The 19,398-nt window shown below is 39.2% G+C and overlaps 1 protein-coding gene across 1 annotated transcript in view; it reads left to right on the forward strand.

Annotated features, from left to right (window-relative positions):
- Positions 1–19,398, forward strand: part of DCC (DCC netrin 1 receptor) — an 844,139-nt gene that overhangs the window by 248,002 nt on the left and 576,739 nt on the right. The window contains exons 4-5 of the mRNA XM_078677748.1: positions 2,299–2,449; positions 12,298–12,434. Coding sequence (XP_078533874.1) covers positions 2,299–2,449; positions 12,298–12,434 — 288 coding nt within the window. The remainder of the gene's footprint in view (positions 1–2,298; positions 2,450–12,297; positions 12,435–19,398) is intronic.

The raw sequence follows: 19,398 nt of genomic DNA on the forward strand, positions 1-19,398 counted from the left end.
GAATTATCCCCGCGGAGGCCATGACGAGCTCAGCTCGTCATCAGCACAGCGCCACCGTGCTGCCTGATAAGCTGAGCTCGTCATCAGCGTGGAAGAGGTTAATAGAAAGCAAAGCTTTATTCACAATAATATATAGATTGTGTTTTAGCAATGATAATAGAAAATAGAATAAAATGCTGTAAATACTGCTTCCAGAGTCCTATGCAACCCTTTTATGTACTTCTTTGTTTATTTATTTATTTCATATATTATAATGCCTGGAAAGTTCCTTGGGCGCACTTAAGACTAGCTTATGATAACTTACTATATACATTTGGTTAGTAAATGCTTTTGGAAGAGGTAGCATATCTGGTGGCAGAAGAAAGGGTGTGTATAGAACTAGTATGGAGGTAGAGGCATGATGAATCCAAATCCTCTTGAACATGCTGCCAGTTATTAAGGACATAGAAGAAGCCTTTGGATGAAAGCCATTGATACCTTTGACATATATGTCGGTGTCTCGCTTTTCAGTGTTGTTAATGTTCATGGTTCAAGTCAGAGGGCAATGCCCTGTTCTCAAAATGTGATGCTCTATGTTATAACAAGTTTTGTTCCTAGTTAGTTCTCAAATAGAACATTTTGAACCTGCCTTGGCCCATTTTGCTGACTGGGTTCCAGATAGAAAACACTAAAAATATGATTATGTTCCAAGGTTTTATAATTAAGCTTATCCAACTCACTAATGCAGTCAAGCTACTTGATATGTGATCTTTCCTGAAGAATTAGGAGGTAGAAGATGGTTGAAAGTCAGTTACCACAGAACGTGTCAAAGTTAATTTTGCACTTTGAAAAATGATTTACCCATATTAATATTTTTGCATATTTTGTGAGTAAATCTACACACAAGAGCTGGGAGCAGGCTGAGTGTGAATGTTCAAGGGCTAGAATAAATGATGAGTTTGTGAACACCGTTAATTTTCCTGGGTTCTGGATAGTCACAAGGTTATCCTCAAATGCGTTAAATATTAAGATTGGTTGCAAATTTAAAACAGAAAAAATAAAATTCCAGCACAGAACAAAACTTAGAAATTACATTTGTTCTTTTTACTATGGACTTTGGACTTTGCAAACATTTTGTTAGCTTACACTTTGATAATTGCAATTGTAACAGGTTTCCATGCGTACCTATGGAACATTTTGTCAACCCCATGCAAGTCATACATATCATCCCAGCATGATCTTAAGATCATCACTTTCTTTAAGGTGAGAGTCCTATGTGTATTTGTAATACTCACTCTTAAAACCCTGAATACATTTAACCCCTTCTCTGCAGGGGTAATTCCCCCGCTGTGCTGGGGGGTGGGGGAGCACGCACAGCGCCCCGGTGCTGATGACGAGCTCAGCTCGTCATCAGCCACAGTGCTCGTGTGCAGATGACGAGCTCAGCTCGTCACGGCCACGCCCGTTCTTTAGAACGCTCAGCACAGCAGGGGAATTATCCCCGCGTGTGAGCGTTCTAACGGTCATGACGAGCTCAGCTGATCATCAGCACACGAGCACCATGGCTGATGACGAGCTCAGCTCGTCATCAGCATGGGAGGGGTTAAATCTCGCCTTACATTATGGGTTGATACTAGACATTTTTCAATGCAAAGTCAATGTTTAAGCATACTCTCTCTGATTCCCATTTTTGATGGTGTATTCCTGATCTTGATTTTACATATCTAGATCCCACCCCCTTTGTTGGTTCTAAAGCGCACCCCTGTGCTGTGAGTCTGCAAAAGCTGTAGCCTTTGAATATTTCAGTTATCAGCAGTAGCCATGTCTAGCGCAGTCTCTCTATTAGGTTTTATTTTACTTTGTGCACCAACCACATGTTCATCGCCCTATAATGATGAATTTAACTTCGGTTCAGTCAATCTTACAATTAGCATTTTGCCTCAAACCATTGATCTAATGTTACATTTGAAATTTATCAGCCAATGAAATGAAAGCATCAAATATCTGATTGATGACACTGCCCTCCGGCAACTCCTGTCTTCTTCCAAGCAAAAATTGATTGACTGGTTCAGGAAAATTATGCGTTTTGCATAGATCATGTCATCTATGAAAGAAGTGAGAAGAATAATCTATTCTGCAATTTCTTGCAGTGCCTAGAGTAATTTATCTAATGTACATATAACATGATATGTGGGACTACGCATATGCATAATGAAGCTTTAGTGCATAGCAATGCTCTGTTTTCCAACAGTGTGCTCAGACAGGCAGGATGTTCTGTTTGTAGCTACACATGTTTATTGTTTTTTCTATATTTCACAGAATCTGGGTTACATAGGCAACAAATCTTTCTGCAAAGACCAACAAATGTTTTAGCAATTGAAGGGCAAGATGCAGTTATGGAGTGCTCCGTGTCTGGATTTCCCACGCCGAGTATAATGTGGATGTTTGGAGATGAGGTTATTCCAACAAGGTATTTCAAAACTATCATTTTTAATAGATTGTTACAGATAGCATGTACCATCTTAATAACAATCAATTGCAAACATGTGTAATGAACAAAACGAGCACTACATCTGTGGTCCTAATGAATCCCAATAATAAGTTTTACACAATGTTCCCTCAATTATTTTTTTTTTTTGCTGTGGGGCATTGAAGTGTCTGTGTGCACACTTTTCTGAGCTGTATGCACAACTGAGACTTAACACGAGTAAGCGTGCTACCTCTAAAAAGGTGAAAGGCAATACCTCTCTTTCATTTGTGGATAAAATGGTAGGAGGCGTGCAGGGCCTAAAGTTTTCTTTTAAAATAGGTGCTATGATGCAGCCATCATTGACAGCATCATATGTTTCCCTTTTTTGTGTTATGGCAGTTGCAGGGGGCAACATGGACAGCAAGAGGAGAGAGGGAGGGAGCAAGCAAGAGTACAGACAGCATTTAGGGAAAGCAAGTAACAGCACTGAGAGTGGGAGGCAGCAAGCAACAACACAGACAGCTGGAGTAAATTGGCAGAGAGCAAGTTACAACATGGATAACGGGTTGGGGGAGAAAGCAACTAGACAGACAGCAGGAGGGGGAGAAGTACATGAGGCAGCCAGATGTAAAATACCCACTCTGGTATAGTTTTAAAACCTATAAAAAAAATGGAGTACTTACTAAGATGAGCTTTGGAAGTAATGCATCAATACTCCAAGGGAGAGACAAACAAATGAACAAATGAAGGGGAAGGAAATGTATGACTAATTTGCATATAGCTGTGTCTGAACTGGGGTGGTAAAGTGAGCTTAAGAACGATGATGGATTCAACCCAGATCTCTGACTGGGGGTGAGTGTCTAAAAAGTTTCAGCTCTCCGCCCATCATCTTCTTGTGTTTGCTTAGTACATTTGAACCAAGATATTTAGCAAAAGTACTTTTTTGGTGTCATTTAACTGCCACCACTTAGTGCAGTGCTTTCCAAACCTTTTAGAACCACAACCCCCTTTTTAGTATGGCAAACATTCACAGCTCACCTAGCTTTAATGGACATGAGGTGGGTGATTATTTTATGTAACTAAAGGATGGTATGTTAGTGAAGTGTCATTTACCAAGAGAAGATTTCATTTGACATTGTCACTAAATGTACACAGACTTACAGTTTTGAACTGTTTTGCAAATAAATGATAATGTGTGGAAATCGGGGTTCAGTGAATATTTATTATTTGAGGGTGAAGATTTGTTCTGATCCTATTCAAATCTTTGTTAAAATCAGACTTCACAATTATACAGAAATGTGCTTTATTTTTGCTTTCATAACTGCTGAATGTATACAGTTTATTTACAGGTAGTCACTTGCTTGTTATGTGCTACGAAAAAATGACATCCTACAGCCTTTCCATTTTTCACACTACATGTACCCCAGCAAGATTGGCACATAATTCACTTTGCTATTCTTTCTCCGACTGCAAAGTGAAAGGAGTTTGAAAACACCTGTTCTGTGTAAAAAAAAACATAGGCAGCAAACAACATAACCTGACGTTTGACCTACGTGTTTGAAGCATGCAGGAAATTTGACAAGATAAACATAGAATTCAAAGGCATCTTTATTTACAGCTCGGACGCATAAATCAAGGTTCAACATCACTGGGCTAGAGCTAAAATTAAAAGAGTGTCTGTAAACTGAATGTAGAAACAGAGTATAGTCTCTGCTGAAATAAGTAACTGTTTGTAATGTGTTAATACTTTTGATTTACTGTGTTGTGCTTAATTCAATTCTAGCCTTTTCTGTAAAACAACAGAGAAATGCCACAACATTTGGAGGCAGCCCACAGTAATCGGCCTCCAACAGAGTCAAATATGGTCATTCTGCTGTGCTTTAACTAAAGCCAGCCAGTTACCCGTGCCCTGAGTTGTCCTTTTTATTGTGGGTGCCCGTATCTTTGTTAGTTTTCAGACACCCATAACGAGCTCTCTTGCTGATCAGCAGACGCACCCTTTGAAATGCGCGCTCTGGAGGGCCCCCTGCACGGCAATAAATGACAATGTGCGCGGCCGCCCAGGTGCGCACTCTAAAGGGAACAGTTGTTATACATAGATATTTTGAACTGAAAGCACAGGAAGTGAGTAAGAATAAATGATCTAAAAGGCGTTAAGAGTGACATATGAAACCAAGATAACTTACATTCAGAGATTCACAACACACCAGATGCTAATTCCCCAATGCATACCAAATACGCTGGAGATTTCCCACTACCTTTGGCTGGCCAACAGAGAAAGCACTCCACCCATTCGTTATGCAGATTAGGCCATCTTGAAGTATCCAGAATACTTTTGAGAGAAAAATGGTGTGATCCCTTATGACTGCTACAACCCCAGATGTTAGATTCTCTCTGCATTGGTAGAAGTGGCAAGTATGAAAGCTACCTTTTTCCCAGCCCTGTGAGAACTCGGCAGAATTAGATGATTGTTTGTAGTTCTGTACAAATGGGAAAATGCGTGTTAAGTCACACATTACTCCAATTTACATGCATTATGTGTTTTTCAGTGACACTCTATGGGTAATGAGTTACATTATTGATGTGGCAAAAACCACATTTCACCACAAATATATCTCTCCCTGTTACCACCAAAAGGCTTTCGGTAACCCCGTGGGAACTGTGAGTTGTTAACAAACATTTTAGCAATTCCTTTGTGAGAAACACAGGTAATACGAAGAGTTAGCATTATTATCATTGCATGGTAAGACTCCCCCACATATGGCCACAGAATTACAAGTAAGTATTTTAGATTTTCCAAAGCAAACTATCCAACTATGCCAGCCCACATCTGTCCCAAAGGTTGTCATTTATACATATTTCTTTAAAAAGAAACGTGTCACACCAGGATCTGTAAAAATCTTTTATTGTGCTAGTGTAGATCAATGGATTTCAGCTTCCACAAAGAGAAAGGCTTCATGGAACCTAGAAAGTGTTGATCTTCACTAGCACAACAAAGGCATTAGATGGGCTCCACAACCCATCCTCGGCTCAGGTGAATGCGGTTGAGAGGAGTCTGTCTCTCCATATATATATATTTATAGTCATAATTAGGACGTAGTTTCCATAGGAAAATCGTTTTTGACACCATTTGCTGAATCTTCATAACATTTCCAAAATTAGTATGACACTCAGTTCAGCTGCTAATGTTGAAAGGTTTGGGATGATTTATCAAGCGGGGCAAGAAAAAGTGAGGGTTCCAAAACACTTGTTCCCCATTTGAATTCCGAATAGACATGTAAGACATGACTACAGCTGGAAGGGCTGGATGGAATTACACCAAATTTGGAAGAACGCTAGCTCTTGGAAAAGACCTTCTGTTTTTGGTGTAAATCGTTTCAGCAGTTTAGGAGATATTAAATGAAAGCCAAATTTGTATATCTAGGGGCAAGGACCCTCTGCAAAGCTTACCTATCTCATGAAGCAATCCGATTAGCTGCTAACTAGGAAGTGTTGGCAGCCATCTTGGGACTCGGACTCAGCCAAGTTCTAAAGAAAAATGTAAAAAAAAAAGAGAAGGGGGCCGGGTAGAAATACTCTGACCACCTATGCCAACGACCGCACGGTCCCCTCCTGGAGCATTAATGGACTGGGACCGTGACCCCCCGAAGGCTGTCTCTCTGTGTTTCACGGGCCCACCTCTGGAACATAACTGTGTGCTCTTACTTGGCGGGAGCTTTGACAGCTCATGCCAAGCAAGAGCAAACTGTAAGTCGGCTCCCAGTGGACAGGAGCGGGAAAACATCTCCCACAATGCCCCCCTCAACTTGTATAATTTACAAAGCAGAGTCCATGGTTCTTCCTTATAATTACCCTGAGTATGTAAATGCCACACTTCACATGCAAGCTCTGCTCATTTGGCACAGCCCCGTGTTCCTTAGTAGTATGCAAACATCTTCCCGCCTTTTCCCATGTTGATGAACAGTTTACCGAAAGGCCCCCAATTGCTTTTCCCAACGATTTTGGAATTCAAGATGCAGAGGAATAAGCTGAAATTTCCACCAAACAAACAAGCAATTACTTCGTATAGATAGGAGGTAGTACCCATGTTTAGTGTAAATTCACCTCTTTGTAGTCTTGTCATCTTCTCTTGATAAGGATTTATGTTATGACAGATTTGTGGATGAAGACGCTGCAAGAACAATCGCATTGCTTATAATACCTGCCCACAAGATCACTCAAGACATTACCTTGGTCCTTTATGCAGCAGTAGTGCAGATTATGCATTAACATTTACCCAATGAGGTAGCCCTTACTAATTAACCAGTAGAAAGTACTGCAGTTGGGTAGAGATTTTCAGCAAAAATGTGGACTCTTCATGGAAAACATAAGATTCCATTCTGGCCCTGATGCTCATTTCACAGAAATTAAACCTCAACGGGAAGCACTTACAAATATAAGAACAGCTTGTACCCCAGTTGAAGCTCCAGTTCTGTAAAGCACAAATGATCCTTACTTCTTGGACTTGGGGAAAGCAAAGCAATAGTGTTTCCTCTTGTAAACCATGTGGAAACACAATCTGAAAGCTTCAATGGAGGTGAATTCATTGTTGAGAGCAGAGGTCATGGTTCTCCCTTTTGGTTGCCCAAGTATGGAAATGCCAAAAATCATCTGCAAGGACAGTCCATTTGGCCTGCCATGTTTTCCTTAGTAGTATGTAATGGTCTTCCCGCCTTACCCCTGTTGATGGACTGCTTACCAAAAGGCCTCCTAACACTTTTCCCAACAATTTTGCTGCTGTGTTCTTGATGCAGAGGAATTTTGAAGAAATCACCACCAAATAAAGACACACTTCATATTACTAGAAGGAAGTATCCTTGTTTGGTGGATAGGCCCCTATTTGTAGTCTTATCCTGTTCTGTAGATTAAGGTTCATATTATCAAAGACTTGCGGATCAAGACGCTTGAGGAACAATCACATTGCTGAAATTACAGGCACACAAGGTCATTGGAGACATTTCCTCGTGGTCCATTACACAGCTGTAATTTAGAATATGCACTAGCTATTACCCAAAGAGGTAGCATCTACTAATTAACAGGTAGAAAGTACTCCAATTGGGTAGACATTTTGTGTAAAACTGTGTAATCTTTTGGGATAAAAAGGCAGGTGAGGTTCAGTTCTGGCCCAGTCACTCACACAGGTATGGCCATATACATCTCAACACTCAGACACCTACTCACACACCCATTCAGCCACACTCACATACACTCACAGACCCACACAGCCACTCACACACCCATACAGCCATTCACACATCGGCATAACCACTAACACACACACTCACACAATCATACAGCCACTCACACGCCCACTTACAGATCCATGCAGCCACTCACACACCCACCTACATATCATACAGCCACTCACACAACAACTCGCAGACCCATATATCGACTCACAAAACTGGTCACACAACTACTCATACACCCGCTCACAGACGCATACAGCTACTCACTTACCCAGGCACCGACCCATACAACTGTTCACATACCCAGTCACAGACCAATAGAGCCATTCATGCACCCACTCACACTCACTGACCCATAAAGCCACTCACATACCCACTAAGACACCTACAAAATTACTCACACACCCACTCACTGACCTATAAAGCCATTCACACACCCTCTCACAAAGGTTACAGGTTAAAGTTAGGAAATAAAATGTAAAAAAACCTTAGAAATTCACAGCAAAAAAACAAAGGTTAATGGGACATTATAGTTAGGAAATAGAATTTTTTTAAACCTAGAAATTCACTGAAAAAAATCATACTGCTTATAACCTCCTGTATTGCATCACTCATGAAATGGTCAATGACATCTCTCTTGACATCTTAACCCCTTCCACACTCATGACGAGCTCAGCTCGTCATGAGTTACGCCTGTCGTAGGCTCATGATGAGCTGAGCTCGTCATGAACCGCGGCTTTTTGAAAAAGTCAGCGCACAGCGGGAAAACCCGCAGCGCGCATGGGGTTAAAGGACTTCACTGATGACATCATCCACAGAAGCACTTTCACACCTACACAACCACTCACATACTCACTAACACACCTATGCACCCTCTCACACATCCACTCACACACCTACTAAAAGATCCATACAACCACTCACACACCCACTCACACCCCCCATTCAACCACACCCACTTACAGACCCACTTACACACCCATATAACCACTTGCATGCCACACAACTACTCACTCACCAACTTACATACCCTCAAAATTCCTCACAAGCTCATACAAGCACTCACTTTCCTACTCACACACCCAATCCCTTACATACCCACTCACACACATGCACAACCACTCACACACCAATATAATCACTCACACACCCATACATACACTCAAACACCCAATCAGATCTCAGAAAAGCACTCACAAACCCATTCAGAGACCCATAGAGCCTCTCACATATCCACTGACAGACCTGTACAACCACTCATATACCCAGTGTCATATCCATGCAGCCACTCACACACCCACCCATACAAGCATACAGCCACTCAGATACCCAGTCACACACTGATACACACTCACAAACTCACTCAGATGACATATGTTATAAAACGTATCACTCATTGGTAGGCCAGAAAGAATAGTAATTTAACTTATGCTGTAGTTTAGTACATGTCTTTAAGCCTCAGAAACGTTTACAAATCACTTACACTCACTGGATGATGTCATCAATGGTGTCACTTGGGATGTCATCAGTGATGTTAATGACCATGTCACGATTGTTGAAATATGTGAGGTCATAAGCAGTGCATTGCAGGGGACATAAGTTATAGTTAGCTCAGTTAATTATAACTCCTGAATTTCACTGGTTTTGTATGAGTGAAATCTGAGCCTAACTACAACGTCCCTGTAAATGTTTCTTTCCAGTGAACAAACATATATACATTATATAATATATGTATATATCATATAATCATTTAATTATTATATGTATTTATGCATGTTAGATATAGCCTACAGATTGGTTTAAAATCCAGCCATGTAGCCTAACTAGAGAGTATAGTAGATGTTTTTGTTTTAGAAATTCTAGTATCTACAACAAAAAGTGTTTTAAAAATCTTCCTATCTGTGACTGCAATGAAATAATGATTGTGGCTAAGACAAAACTTGAAGGTAGATTTAGCATTACCATGCATTACAAATCTAAGAGTAAATTCATGTACTACTTCAAGGCAGTATCATATTTCAAAGTGTCCTACATGAATAAATGAATAGCGTATTTGTAGAGCACACTGTCACCCAAAAATGAGCATCCTGGCGATAGGCCTAAGCATCAGTATAGACCTTGTCTGGTGCCTAAATTGGACAGTTTAAGAGAGAGCATGCCAGAGTGCATAAGAAGCTTGGAAAAGCCATGTCTTAAAAGTCTTTTTAAAAACATCTTCCATGTTAATAGTTCGGAGATGATTTGGCAGTTGGTCCCATGCTTTAGTGCCTATCACCATGAGGTACTTTCTACCGATTATTTTTAATCTAAAAGAGGTGGAGTACAGCAGATTTGCATTTGAGGATCTCAGTGTTCTCAGGGTCTTGTAATGGCTGAATCTGGAAGTGAGATATCTCGGGCCCATGGCCTCAAAGGCCTTGAAGACTAGCAGCAGTGTCTTAAACAAAATTATTTTATATTTAGGTAGCAGTGAAGTCAGTTTAATGCAGCTGATGCAGATCTCTGTTTAGGGAGCTGTAACACCATTCTGCTGCTGCATGTTGGACCATCTGAAGTTTGTGTATTATCTGTTTTAAACAACCCACATACAAGCTTTTGCAAAAGTCTAATCTCATCGCAATGAGTGCAAATGATACTGTCTTCCTGGCATTAAGGGGGTGAAAGTGAAGACATTTCTTGAGGGATTAAATCGGGTTGAAACACAGACCGGCTACTGCTGTCGCTTGAGGTTGACAATATAATTCAGTGTCAAATTTGACCCCACAAATTCATTGCTGCATTGACCGTATCTGGTGGAGAGGGGACTGAGTTTGGACACCAGCATGTCAGAGAAGGGAAATCATATTTTCCAAAGAGGAGCATTTCCATTTTCACAGAAATTCACTTAATAGGATTGTTTTGTATCCATGAAATCTCATTGGAGAGATGTTTTTGGAAATTTTATTCTGGGCCGTTTGACCCCTTATCTAAGGAAAGGATCAACTGGGTGTTATCCACAATAAGTATTTGCAATTCCAAAGGAGTCAATTAGAGAAATAAGAGGGGCAATTTAGATATCACATCACGTTTGCCCAAGCACACCATTGAGGAGTCAGAGCATTTCTAAACTAATGTAGGACTACCATTTATTTATAAATAATAGAGGTTCCTATTTGACCTTCTTTTTGGGTCTGAATTCTAATAAAGATACCCAAAATAATGATTGTTAATATGTATCTACCTTTAGAGTCTTTAGTGTCATTAAAAGAATGTATATGAAAAAAGTGTCCCTACAGTAAAATCGAAGCATTTTGTGATAAATAAACATTAGGCCAAGAATTACATTCAAATGAAGTGCATGGGCAGAAAAAACATTTACGAATTGTTGATAAAGTTCTAATTGACATCACTAAACAGAGTGCCGCTCCTACCCCACATTTGAAGGCTTCACAGCGATAAAGCTATTGTTTCTTAGTAGTTGTTGAAGAGTTGGTTGTTCGAAAGAGCATCTTGTCTGTTTGTGCTCTGGCGCTTTGATCGGGTGAGATCTATGTATAAAGGGTCTCTCCGTTCTAAATGTCCTACTGATTGAGTGCTGGCAGACTTGTCCTTAGATTGGTGAATTGTAGACTTTGGCTTGCTGTTTGGGTAGATTTATTTATGTTCCTGGGTGAAGATGTAGAAGATGTATGAGTATCATGGATGTCTAGGCACAGTCCAAGTCTGCCATGTGGATTGGTGTGGTTACATGGCAGAACAGAAGATCCTGAGGTACACGTGATTGAAATCACTATTGTTTTATTTTCTATATACACTATAACGCGTTTATACATGGAATAAAACCCGCATCCCCTCTGCCCATTTGAAGTATTTGTCTGTACTAATTTCTTTCCCATTCTGAAAATGGACTGGAATACAGATTAGTGGAAGAAGATCTGCCCAACGTTTCTAAATGCATGCAAACACAGGAGTCAGTCTTTGTTCTCTTCAACGTTGTCATGCGCATCAGTCCAGGAATGCTCTTTTTCCTTCCAGCGGCCACAGATTTACTCTAATAAACAATTCTCAAACGTAGTTGATTGCCAAAGGAAAATATCTGATCTGTGAGTGGAATTTCCACAGACTCTGATTCTGTGAATGTATAGTAGGTAACTTCCACCCAAGATCCTTTTTCTTTTACACCTAAGCACCACTTATATATGTAAAAAGCTTGCAAATCTGGTACCTGGTAAAAGCATAGTTATCTAAGGCCATTGTAGGAAGAGACAATAACCTGGCCCTTACTGATGCAAATATGCTATATGTGGACTGAGCATATGTGTCAGTATTCAAAGATTGTCAAATACTTAAACATGCTGTAGTGAAAACAGGATGTTAGTTCCCTTTGTTTAACCATGAATGTCTTGCTGAGATGTTGTCTATCAATCTGTTATAAAGAAATGCCTGCAGAGTTAATGTTTCTCACTATTTCAGCCTCAAAATATTTGTGCACCGAAATAATGACATAAATAGGGCTGTTTACTTAGCATGCTTGTGGGCTTCCTAACACAATTATTCTCTGCATCCCTTTGAACCTTTCTCTGTTCCTTTGAGATAATTCCAGCGTGTTAAAATAATTGCTGTATTTCATACACTTTGAAGGTCGAAGAAGTACTCCTTGATTGGCAGCAGTAACTTGCTTATCTCAAATGTTACGAATGATGACGCTGGCACGTACACATGTGTGGTCACATACAGGAATGAGAACAGCACTGCAGCGGCGGACCTGTCTGTAATGGGTAAGTCGAACTGTATGCACCGCATACATTGTGCAACCATAGGCCCTACACTAATTAATGCCTGCAAAAATATTTATGTAAATACTTTTATTTCACCACTATCTGCTGCAGGATGAACATGGCAGGACTAAAGGCCACACCAATGAATTCACTAGTAAACTGAACATATGTTTCCTATTTCTTGTGACTGTTCATTCATTTCATACCTGCAGTAGCAAACGTGAATTGTTATGTTATGGTTTGTTATGTTATGTTATGTTAATTGGTTTTCTATAGCGCGCGACTCACCGGGGGGGCATCTCGGCGCTTACATAGCAAAATGAGGGTGGTAACCGGTCACATTAAATGAATATGATAAAATAGGAACGTTTTCAGTTGTTTCCTAAAGGCGATGTACGAAGTACATTTTTGCAGGGCAGTGGGAAGCTGATTCCAGTACCGCGGGGCAAGGTACGAAAAAGCTCTACCCGCCTTGCGGCTTAGACGGAATCGGGGCACCTTTAATAGAGACAAGGAATTGGATCTTAGGTTGCAGCCGAAACCTGCTTTATTCATTACTTCTGAAGGTAAAGGGGACCTTTACCATTCAAGGCATTAAAAGTAAGACAGCAGATTTTAAAATAGGATTGCTTCTTAATCGATAAACAGTGCAGCTGTTTCAACAAGGGAGCCGAGAAAGAGCCTGGGCGACGATTTCAAATCATCCTTGTCTGCGATGTTTTGAATTACCTGCAATTTGGCAAGCAATGTCTCTCCCACTTCCGCCAACAGCATATTCCCATAGTCTAGGCGACTCATCACCATGGCTTGGACCAAGGTTCTCCGATGATCAATGGGCAAAAAAGGAAGTATCCTACGTAAGAGGTGGAGGCTATAGTAGCAGGAGCTAATGGTGGCTGCAACGTGATCCTTCATAGTTAGTGTTGGATCTAATTTTAATCCAAGATTTTTTACAGCTTGGTTTGGAATGGGTGCTATTCCCTGCTGGCCAGGCCATCACTCTTGTGTCCAGATGGTTGAAGCTTTACCCATAAGCATAATCTTGGTTTTACTGGGATTCAGCTGGAGGCAGTTCTCTGTCATCCAGTTTGAGATTGCAAGCATGCCTGCTGCAAATCGAATATTCTCATCTTCCAAGTCGGAACCGATTGGACACATCAGCTGATTATCGTCAGCGAAGGAGATTATCTCGAATCCAAACGGTTCAAAAATGTTTGCTAGGGGGGCCATATAAATGTTAAATGATGTAGGACTTAGGCAAGAGCCCTGGGGGACGCCCTCGTCCAAACAGGATTTCTGAGAAAGATAAGGTACTAACATAATCCTTTGCCATCTATCGGATAAGACATTTCTCAGCCATTTCAAGGCTGAGCCTCAGATACCCGATAAATATAGTCTCTCCACAGGCAAGAATGAGAGATGAAATCAAATGCCGTGGAGAGATCTAGGAGGATCAGAACAACTGATCCCCCGCCGTCTATTCCCTGCCTCAGAGAGTCAGTAACTGCAAGGATGGCAGTCTCAGTACTGAACCCTGGCCGAAATCCAGACTGGGAGGGGTCTAGGATTTTATTAAACTCGAGATATGCGCTTAGCTGCCTGTTTATAACGGTCTCCAATTGCTTAGCCAACAGGCTTAGGAGAGAAATTAGTCGGTAATTGCTAAGCACTTGAGGGTCAGCTGTGGGTTTCTTCAATATTGGTCGAACATAAGCCTCTTTTCACGCAATAGGGATAGTGCCAGATTGAATCGAGCTATTAAAAATCCTGAGAATTTTCGGGCCACAAGTAGGTGATAGAAAGGCCATAGTTTTTGGAGAACATAGGTCGCCTGGCGAACCAGATTTAGCCGACGATAATAAGTTAGAAACTTCATCGAGCGTGGTTAATTTGAACTGGTCCAGAGTATTAACTAATGGAGTTTCGAGTTTGTCTTGTCCGATTAAAAGAGTTGTTGTGATTCATTGTGATTGATTATTTTCTCTTGGTTAAACTTTCTCCCTGGTTCGGTGAGCGTTTACTCTTGGATGTACTCTTTTTACAAATAGCGTTTGGGACTACATGACCTCTTTGGTCACCCAAAAGAATGCTATTAACCCAGTATAATATTAGGGCTGAACTTATCAAGGGCTTGCGTTGCCAATGTATACCACAGGTGGCTTTGTAAATCTGGAGTAATGCAAAACAGCTCAAGTCCCTGTCTTACGGTACTCTGCACCAGGAAGGAGTTGCATGGGTCGAGATTGGGTGTTCCCATGCATCCATCCTTGGATTTTGGCACATATCAAGACTTACTAACATTAGTAAACATGGGAATATATCAAAATGCAATGCCTTCCCTGGAGATGTAACAAAGAGAATAGTTTTATTTCTCATCGCTGTTTTGTTTTTCTAAGTATTCTGCATTTTGCATCATACTTAGGAAGAGGAAAACACCTCTAGAGGATAGTTTTTGTGCAGGCGTCCCTTCCTGCTCAAAAACAATCCTGGGTGTAACTCAGTCACCCTTGCAACATGGCGCAAGCGTGCCTGGGTTGGCACCTTGCATCCACAAATGAACCAGTGCAATAAGAGAGCAGGAATGCACCATATGTTAGTACATATAACCATTCCTGCCTCCTGCATTTGATGCAGAACAGTGCATCAAGTTGTCTTGCTGCTTTGCACAGCATCAAATCTTGATAAATATGGCCCTAGATGTTTCATTTGGAGGTACCAGTGTAGGTAATGTATAGAAAGATCTATACATTTTCTTATCCGATTAAGTTTAGTAGTGTTTTCTGTGCATTAAAGCACACTTAGCATCTTTTTAGTTTTGCAAACATTGCTATACTTTGGAGGACATATAGACTAAGTCACCAAATAGAGAAACAGGCACTTACAATTATAGAGATCATTTTTACGCTTGCTTGGATGTATGTTCAATGCTTACTTTCAGAAAATCCAAGGAGTGCGCATGTGCAACACATCAAATGCAGAGTAGGCTAAATAATGGAAGGTTCAAAACAGTGCCAATAATAGAAAGGGGGAGGAATTACCTACTAACAAAAAGATAGATACACCAACTAATTCTGTAAAAAGTAATAAAGACAAAGTAACAAAAATCCAACGTAATGGATTGCTCCCACTAACCATAATGTAACAACAAAACTTAATATAACTGTTGTGAAACTCACCCCGTAAATTTTCTGTAGCATCTTGGTACAATTTATCTGACTGACAAATTCATGTAATCAGGTAGGTGTGGTAGGGTAGGTTTGATAATCAAAGATACTTTCAAATTTGATGATTTTTATGGAGATAAACCTTATCAGTGGCATGGGTCTAAAGTCTTCAGTCTGCAGCGGTTCTATAATACTCAGGTATTATTCTGGTTGGTTGATCAAGGTGCAGAGCAAACTCAAAAATAAAAAACCTCATGTTGTTAAAGGAACTCCATGATACCTCAAAATATGTGTACATTAAAAAGTAAGCATTTTATGCACATCTGCTCTATTTTTACTTCTATTACTTGTGTGATAAAAAATGAAGTAAGGGTTTGATAACTGGTGTCGAGGAGGATTTTGACCCTATATACTTGCTCACAGCAAGGTTAGGTGTTGGCAAAGTTCTGGAAAGTTAAATTTTTTCCAAATGATACTCTGTCTTACCCCATTTGTTCATATTTAAAAGTGGCACAGCGCTTGCTGGGGGTCTTGTACTCAAATGCACAGTAGCAATTCCTGCTGTTCATTTTTAACAAGAATGTATGACTGACAACAGGCCACACTGAAGTTACAAATGTGGTTTATAGATGGATCAAGAGTGGTCTTTATGAGAAAAGTAATTAAGCAGTTCAAAAAATGTTGATGCTTCATACAAAGACAAATGACATCCTTCCAGTCCCAATCTTCCACGGGCAGACAAAGCCAATAGATATTCTTGTCACACACTGTATGCCCAAGGTTGAGGTGTTGGGGATTAGTTTTGCATGTATCTCTCTACCTGCATTGTTTGAATATGTTAAGCTAATTTCTCTCCATAATCAGCCTTAATAGTAAGCGAGCAAGGTCATTTAATACATCACACATTAAAGAAGAGTTTATCTGAAGCAAGCAAAGAATTGAGTAAGGGAAGTTATTTCAGTGTGATCATTTGTGTTGACCCCTTTCCAATAAAATATGTAATGCTACTATTAATAGTATGTTTGAAACGTTGATTGGAAGCTATATTCAAATCAAAACGAGATAACCTAATTTATCAATAGATAATACATAGAGCCTACTTTGTTATAAAGAGTACTGCAATATCCGCTTAGGGATTCAATCATTATATTTGCTAGAGCAAAGCAATGTCCCAGTCACTTTACCAGCTAAAACAAACAAAAACGGAAGTACCAACATTTGTGTTTAAAAGAGAGTGTTTGTGTAAAGTTTAGAATTTCTTTTACTTATGGTTAACTATAAGCCCTGAGTGTATATATTTAATATGGCAGAAAGTCATGTTAAATTTTCCAAGCGGTTTAGGCTGAAGTGAATGATTTATTGGCAACATCCTCTGTGGATTTATTTTTATCGCTACTGGGTATGTCCTACTCACTGTAGGTTTTCAGTGGATTTTTCTACGCTTTTCATAAACCTTGATAAAGTTGTTTTTGAGAGAATTAGCAGTTGGTTAACTAGAGACAACATTTTTAATTTAAAATAATTTGCACTAGACATGACATTTCTTCAAGCAGGGATTGGTATTGAGCTCTTCTTATTGGTTTATTGACTGCGCTAATATATTAGGAGAAAGGATGAACAATCTTTATAAACTACCAGTCATGAAGACAAGATACAAACATAACTGTTTGCCAGTAGTAAAGAAATTGAAGTTACTGAGAAATGTATGTACCACTGATGTACGTGCAAATTGAGAATATTTTCTACTTGTGAATTTCATATGATGTACTATTTTGTGAAGAAGCATTCTTTAAAAAGTTACAATTACATTCCTAGGGCATTTGTGTTTGTGAGAAAGATTTGTGAAGTATTCCACTTCAACAAAATGGAATTCTATTGAATTGTTAATAAAGTTGTTGATTTTCTTTTGAATGCAATGCTATTTTTGTTACTATTTTTCTTGGGTAAAGGATTGTGAAATGGAAAATTGCCGATTGCTGTCCTGAAATTTCAAATGTTTGGTGGATTTGCAATTTTCTAAAAGCTTCTGTTTAGGATTTCATGTGGGACTGAAACAGGCCATCAGAACCTCAGTATTTCTATATATGCTGTGAGTTGTGCCTATTTAATGCATACAGCCAGCAAAAGAAAAAAATAATGATTTTGGTTAAATGGTTTTTGCATTAAATATAGTTGTATGTGCTATCCATATGCACATGTTCAAGGTCAATTCAAATGCTGAAACGTCTCTTGCAATGTTATCAAATCAGTTTTGTGAAGTATGGCCCTGCATCTCCTAATTCACTTTTAGACTGTCTTAACTACACTCTCTGACCCTAAATGGCTAGAGTTGTAATCCACAATCATAATTTCAGATGTATTGGCACATGCAGAGCTTCACATGATGAGGATATTCCTGAATATGTTAGTGATTTAACCAATAAGGATGTTTTATTGTTGTTCAGTTTATCAGTTTGCCTAATGTTTATAAGAACGGTCCTGGAGCACCTGCCACACACAGCAGAATGCAATTGATATAGGAGGAGCACTCAATAGGAGAGTTTCTAAACAACTTAAATAGTATCAAAAATATACAGTTTCTACACAACCAATATAAACTATCCTTTCTTCCCCACTTTAATGGAGCAATGATAGTTTTGCCTACTAACTACACTTCTTCATTTGCCTCTTATCCCCACAATATAAGAGAAGAAAGCGTGTCGATTGTCAACAGTGGTTATAGACTGTATTCTTGAGTCATGTGAGTGGACAAATATGCAACATGTTTTCTCTTTAGAGTGATAATAAACTATTGACTTCCATATAGATTTACTTAAACACCTAGTTAAAAATGCTAAAAAACAGATATTTATCAAGATTGATTATATTGCAATTACTTGTTATATTTTTTGTTACAAAATAGTGTTTTAGGAGCACCATTTATCTGAAGACATTAGACGAGTTGAAATGAGTTCCATTAAAGTTAAAAAAGTATATCAGGTTTAATATTCTTCTATGTACATTCACTCATATATTTTGCATGGTTTAAACCCAAACAAAGTAAATTTCTTTGCTTTGAGATGATTCTGGGAAAACATTGACCTCTATTCTGATGGTGTCTTTCAGGACTTTTAAAGCTAGTCTACGCATGTAGACTGTGTTCATTCATTGCCACTGTATGACTATGTAGTGCACAGTTTGGTAAATGATGACAATTAGAAGTTATACATTAAAATAGTAACTTAAACATACATTCTTAAATTAACTATATGTCATTAACATCAACCAAAAAATCTATTTGGTGCATTTTCATATGATAAGCCATGCAAAGTGAACTGAAAATGGAAGATAATAATATCAAGTTACCTTAGAATTGAATGGCTCCTTCCTACGACTGCCTTTAATTCAACACATTTGAGTTCAACCATTGACCATACAGTTAATAAAAACAAATCAACATAAAATATTTTATTAAATGAGAAACTAAGTAATATCAATAAGCTAGGGAAATGTGTTGCTGCTTCTCCATAAGCATATATGATAAATCTAAGTTTAGGATACAATTGTGCTCCTTCTCTTATTTAACAATGCTTCTCCCGTCTTCCTTTTATCATATAAGGATTTCTTTCCCCTACTAAGGATTTGATAATGTCAATTGTAAGCTGTTTGATCTGCTATATTGCTTGTTAAGTTTTGATTGTTACACTAGACACAGCTTCTTCTGTACATATATATTGTTAATGTAATGTACATGTGTGCTGTCCAATGCATTTGTGTCTACCTTTTTGTGAATGTGAGGCCAACACTCTCAGCTATGAATG

Source organism: Lissotriton helveticus, chromosome 2_1 (assembly GCF_964261635.1).
Source record: "Lissotriton helveticus chromosome 2_1, aLisHel1.1, whole genome shotgun sequence".
Classification (NCBI taxonomy): domain Eukaryota; kingdom Metazoa; phylum Chordata; class Amphibia; order Caudata; family Salamandridae; genus Lissotriton; species Lissotriton helveticus.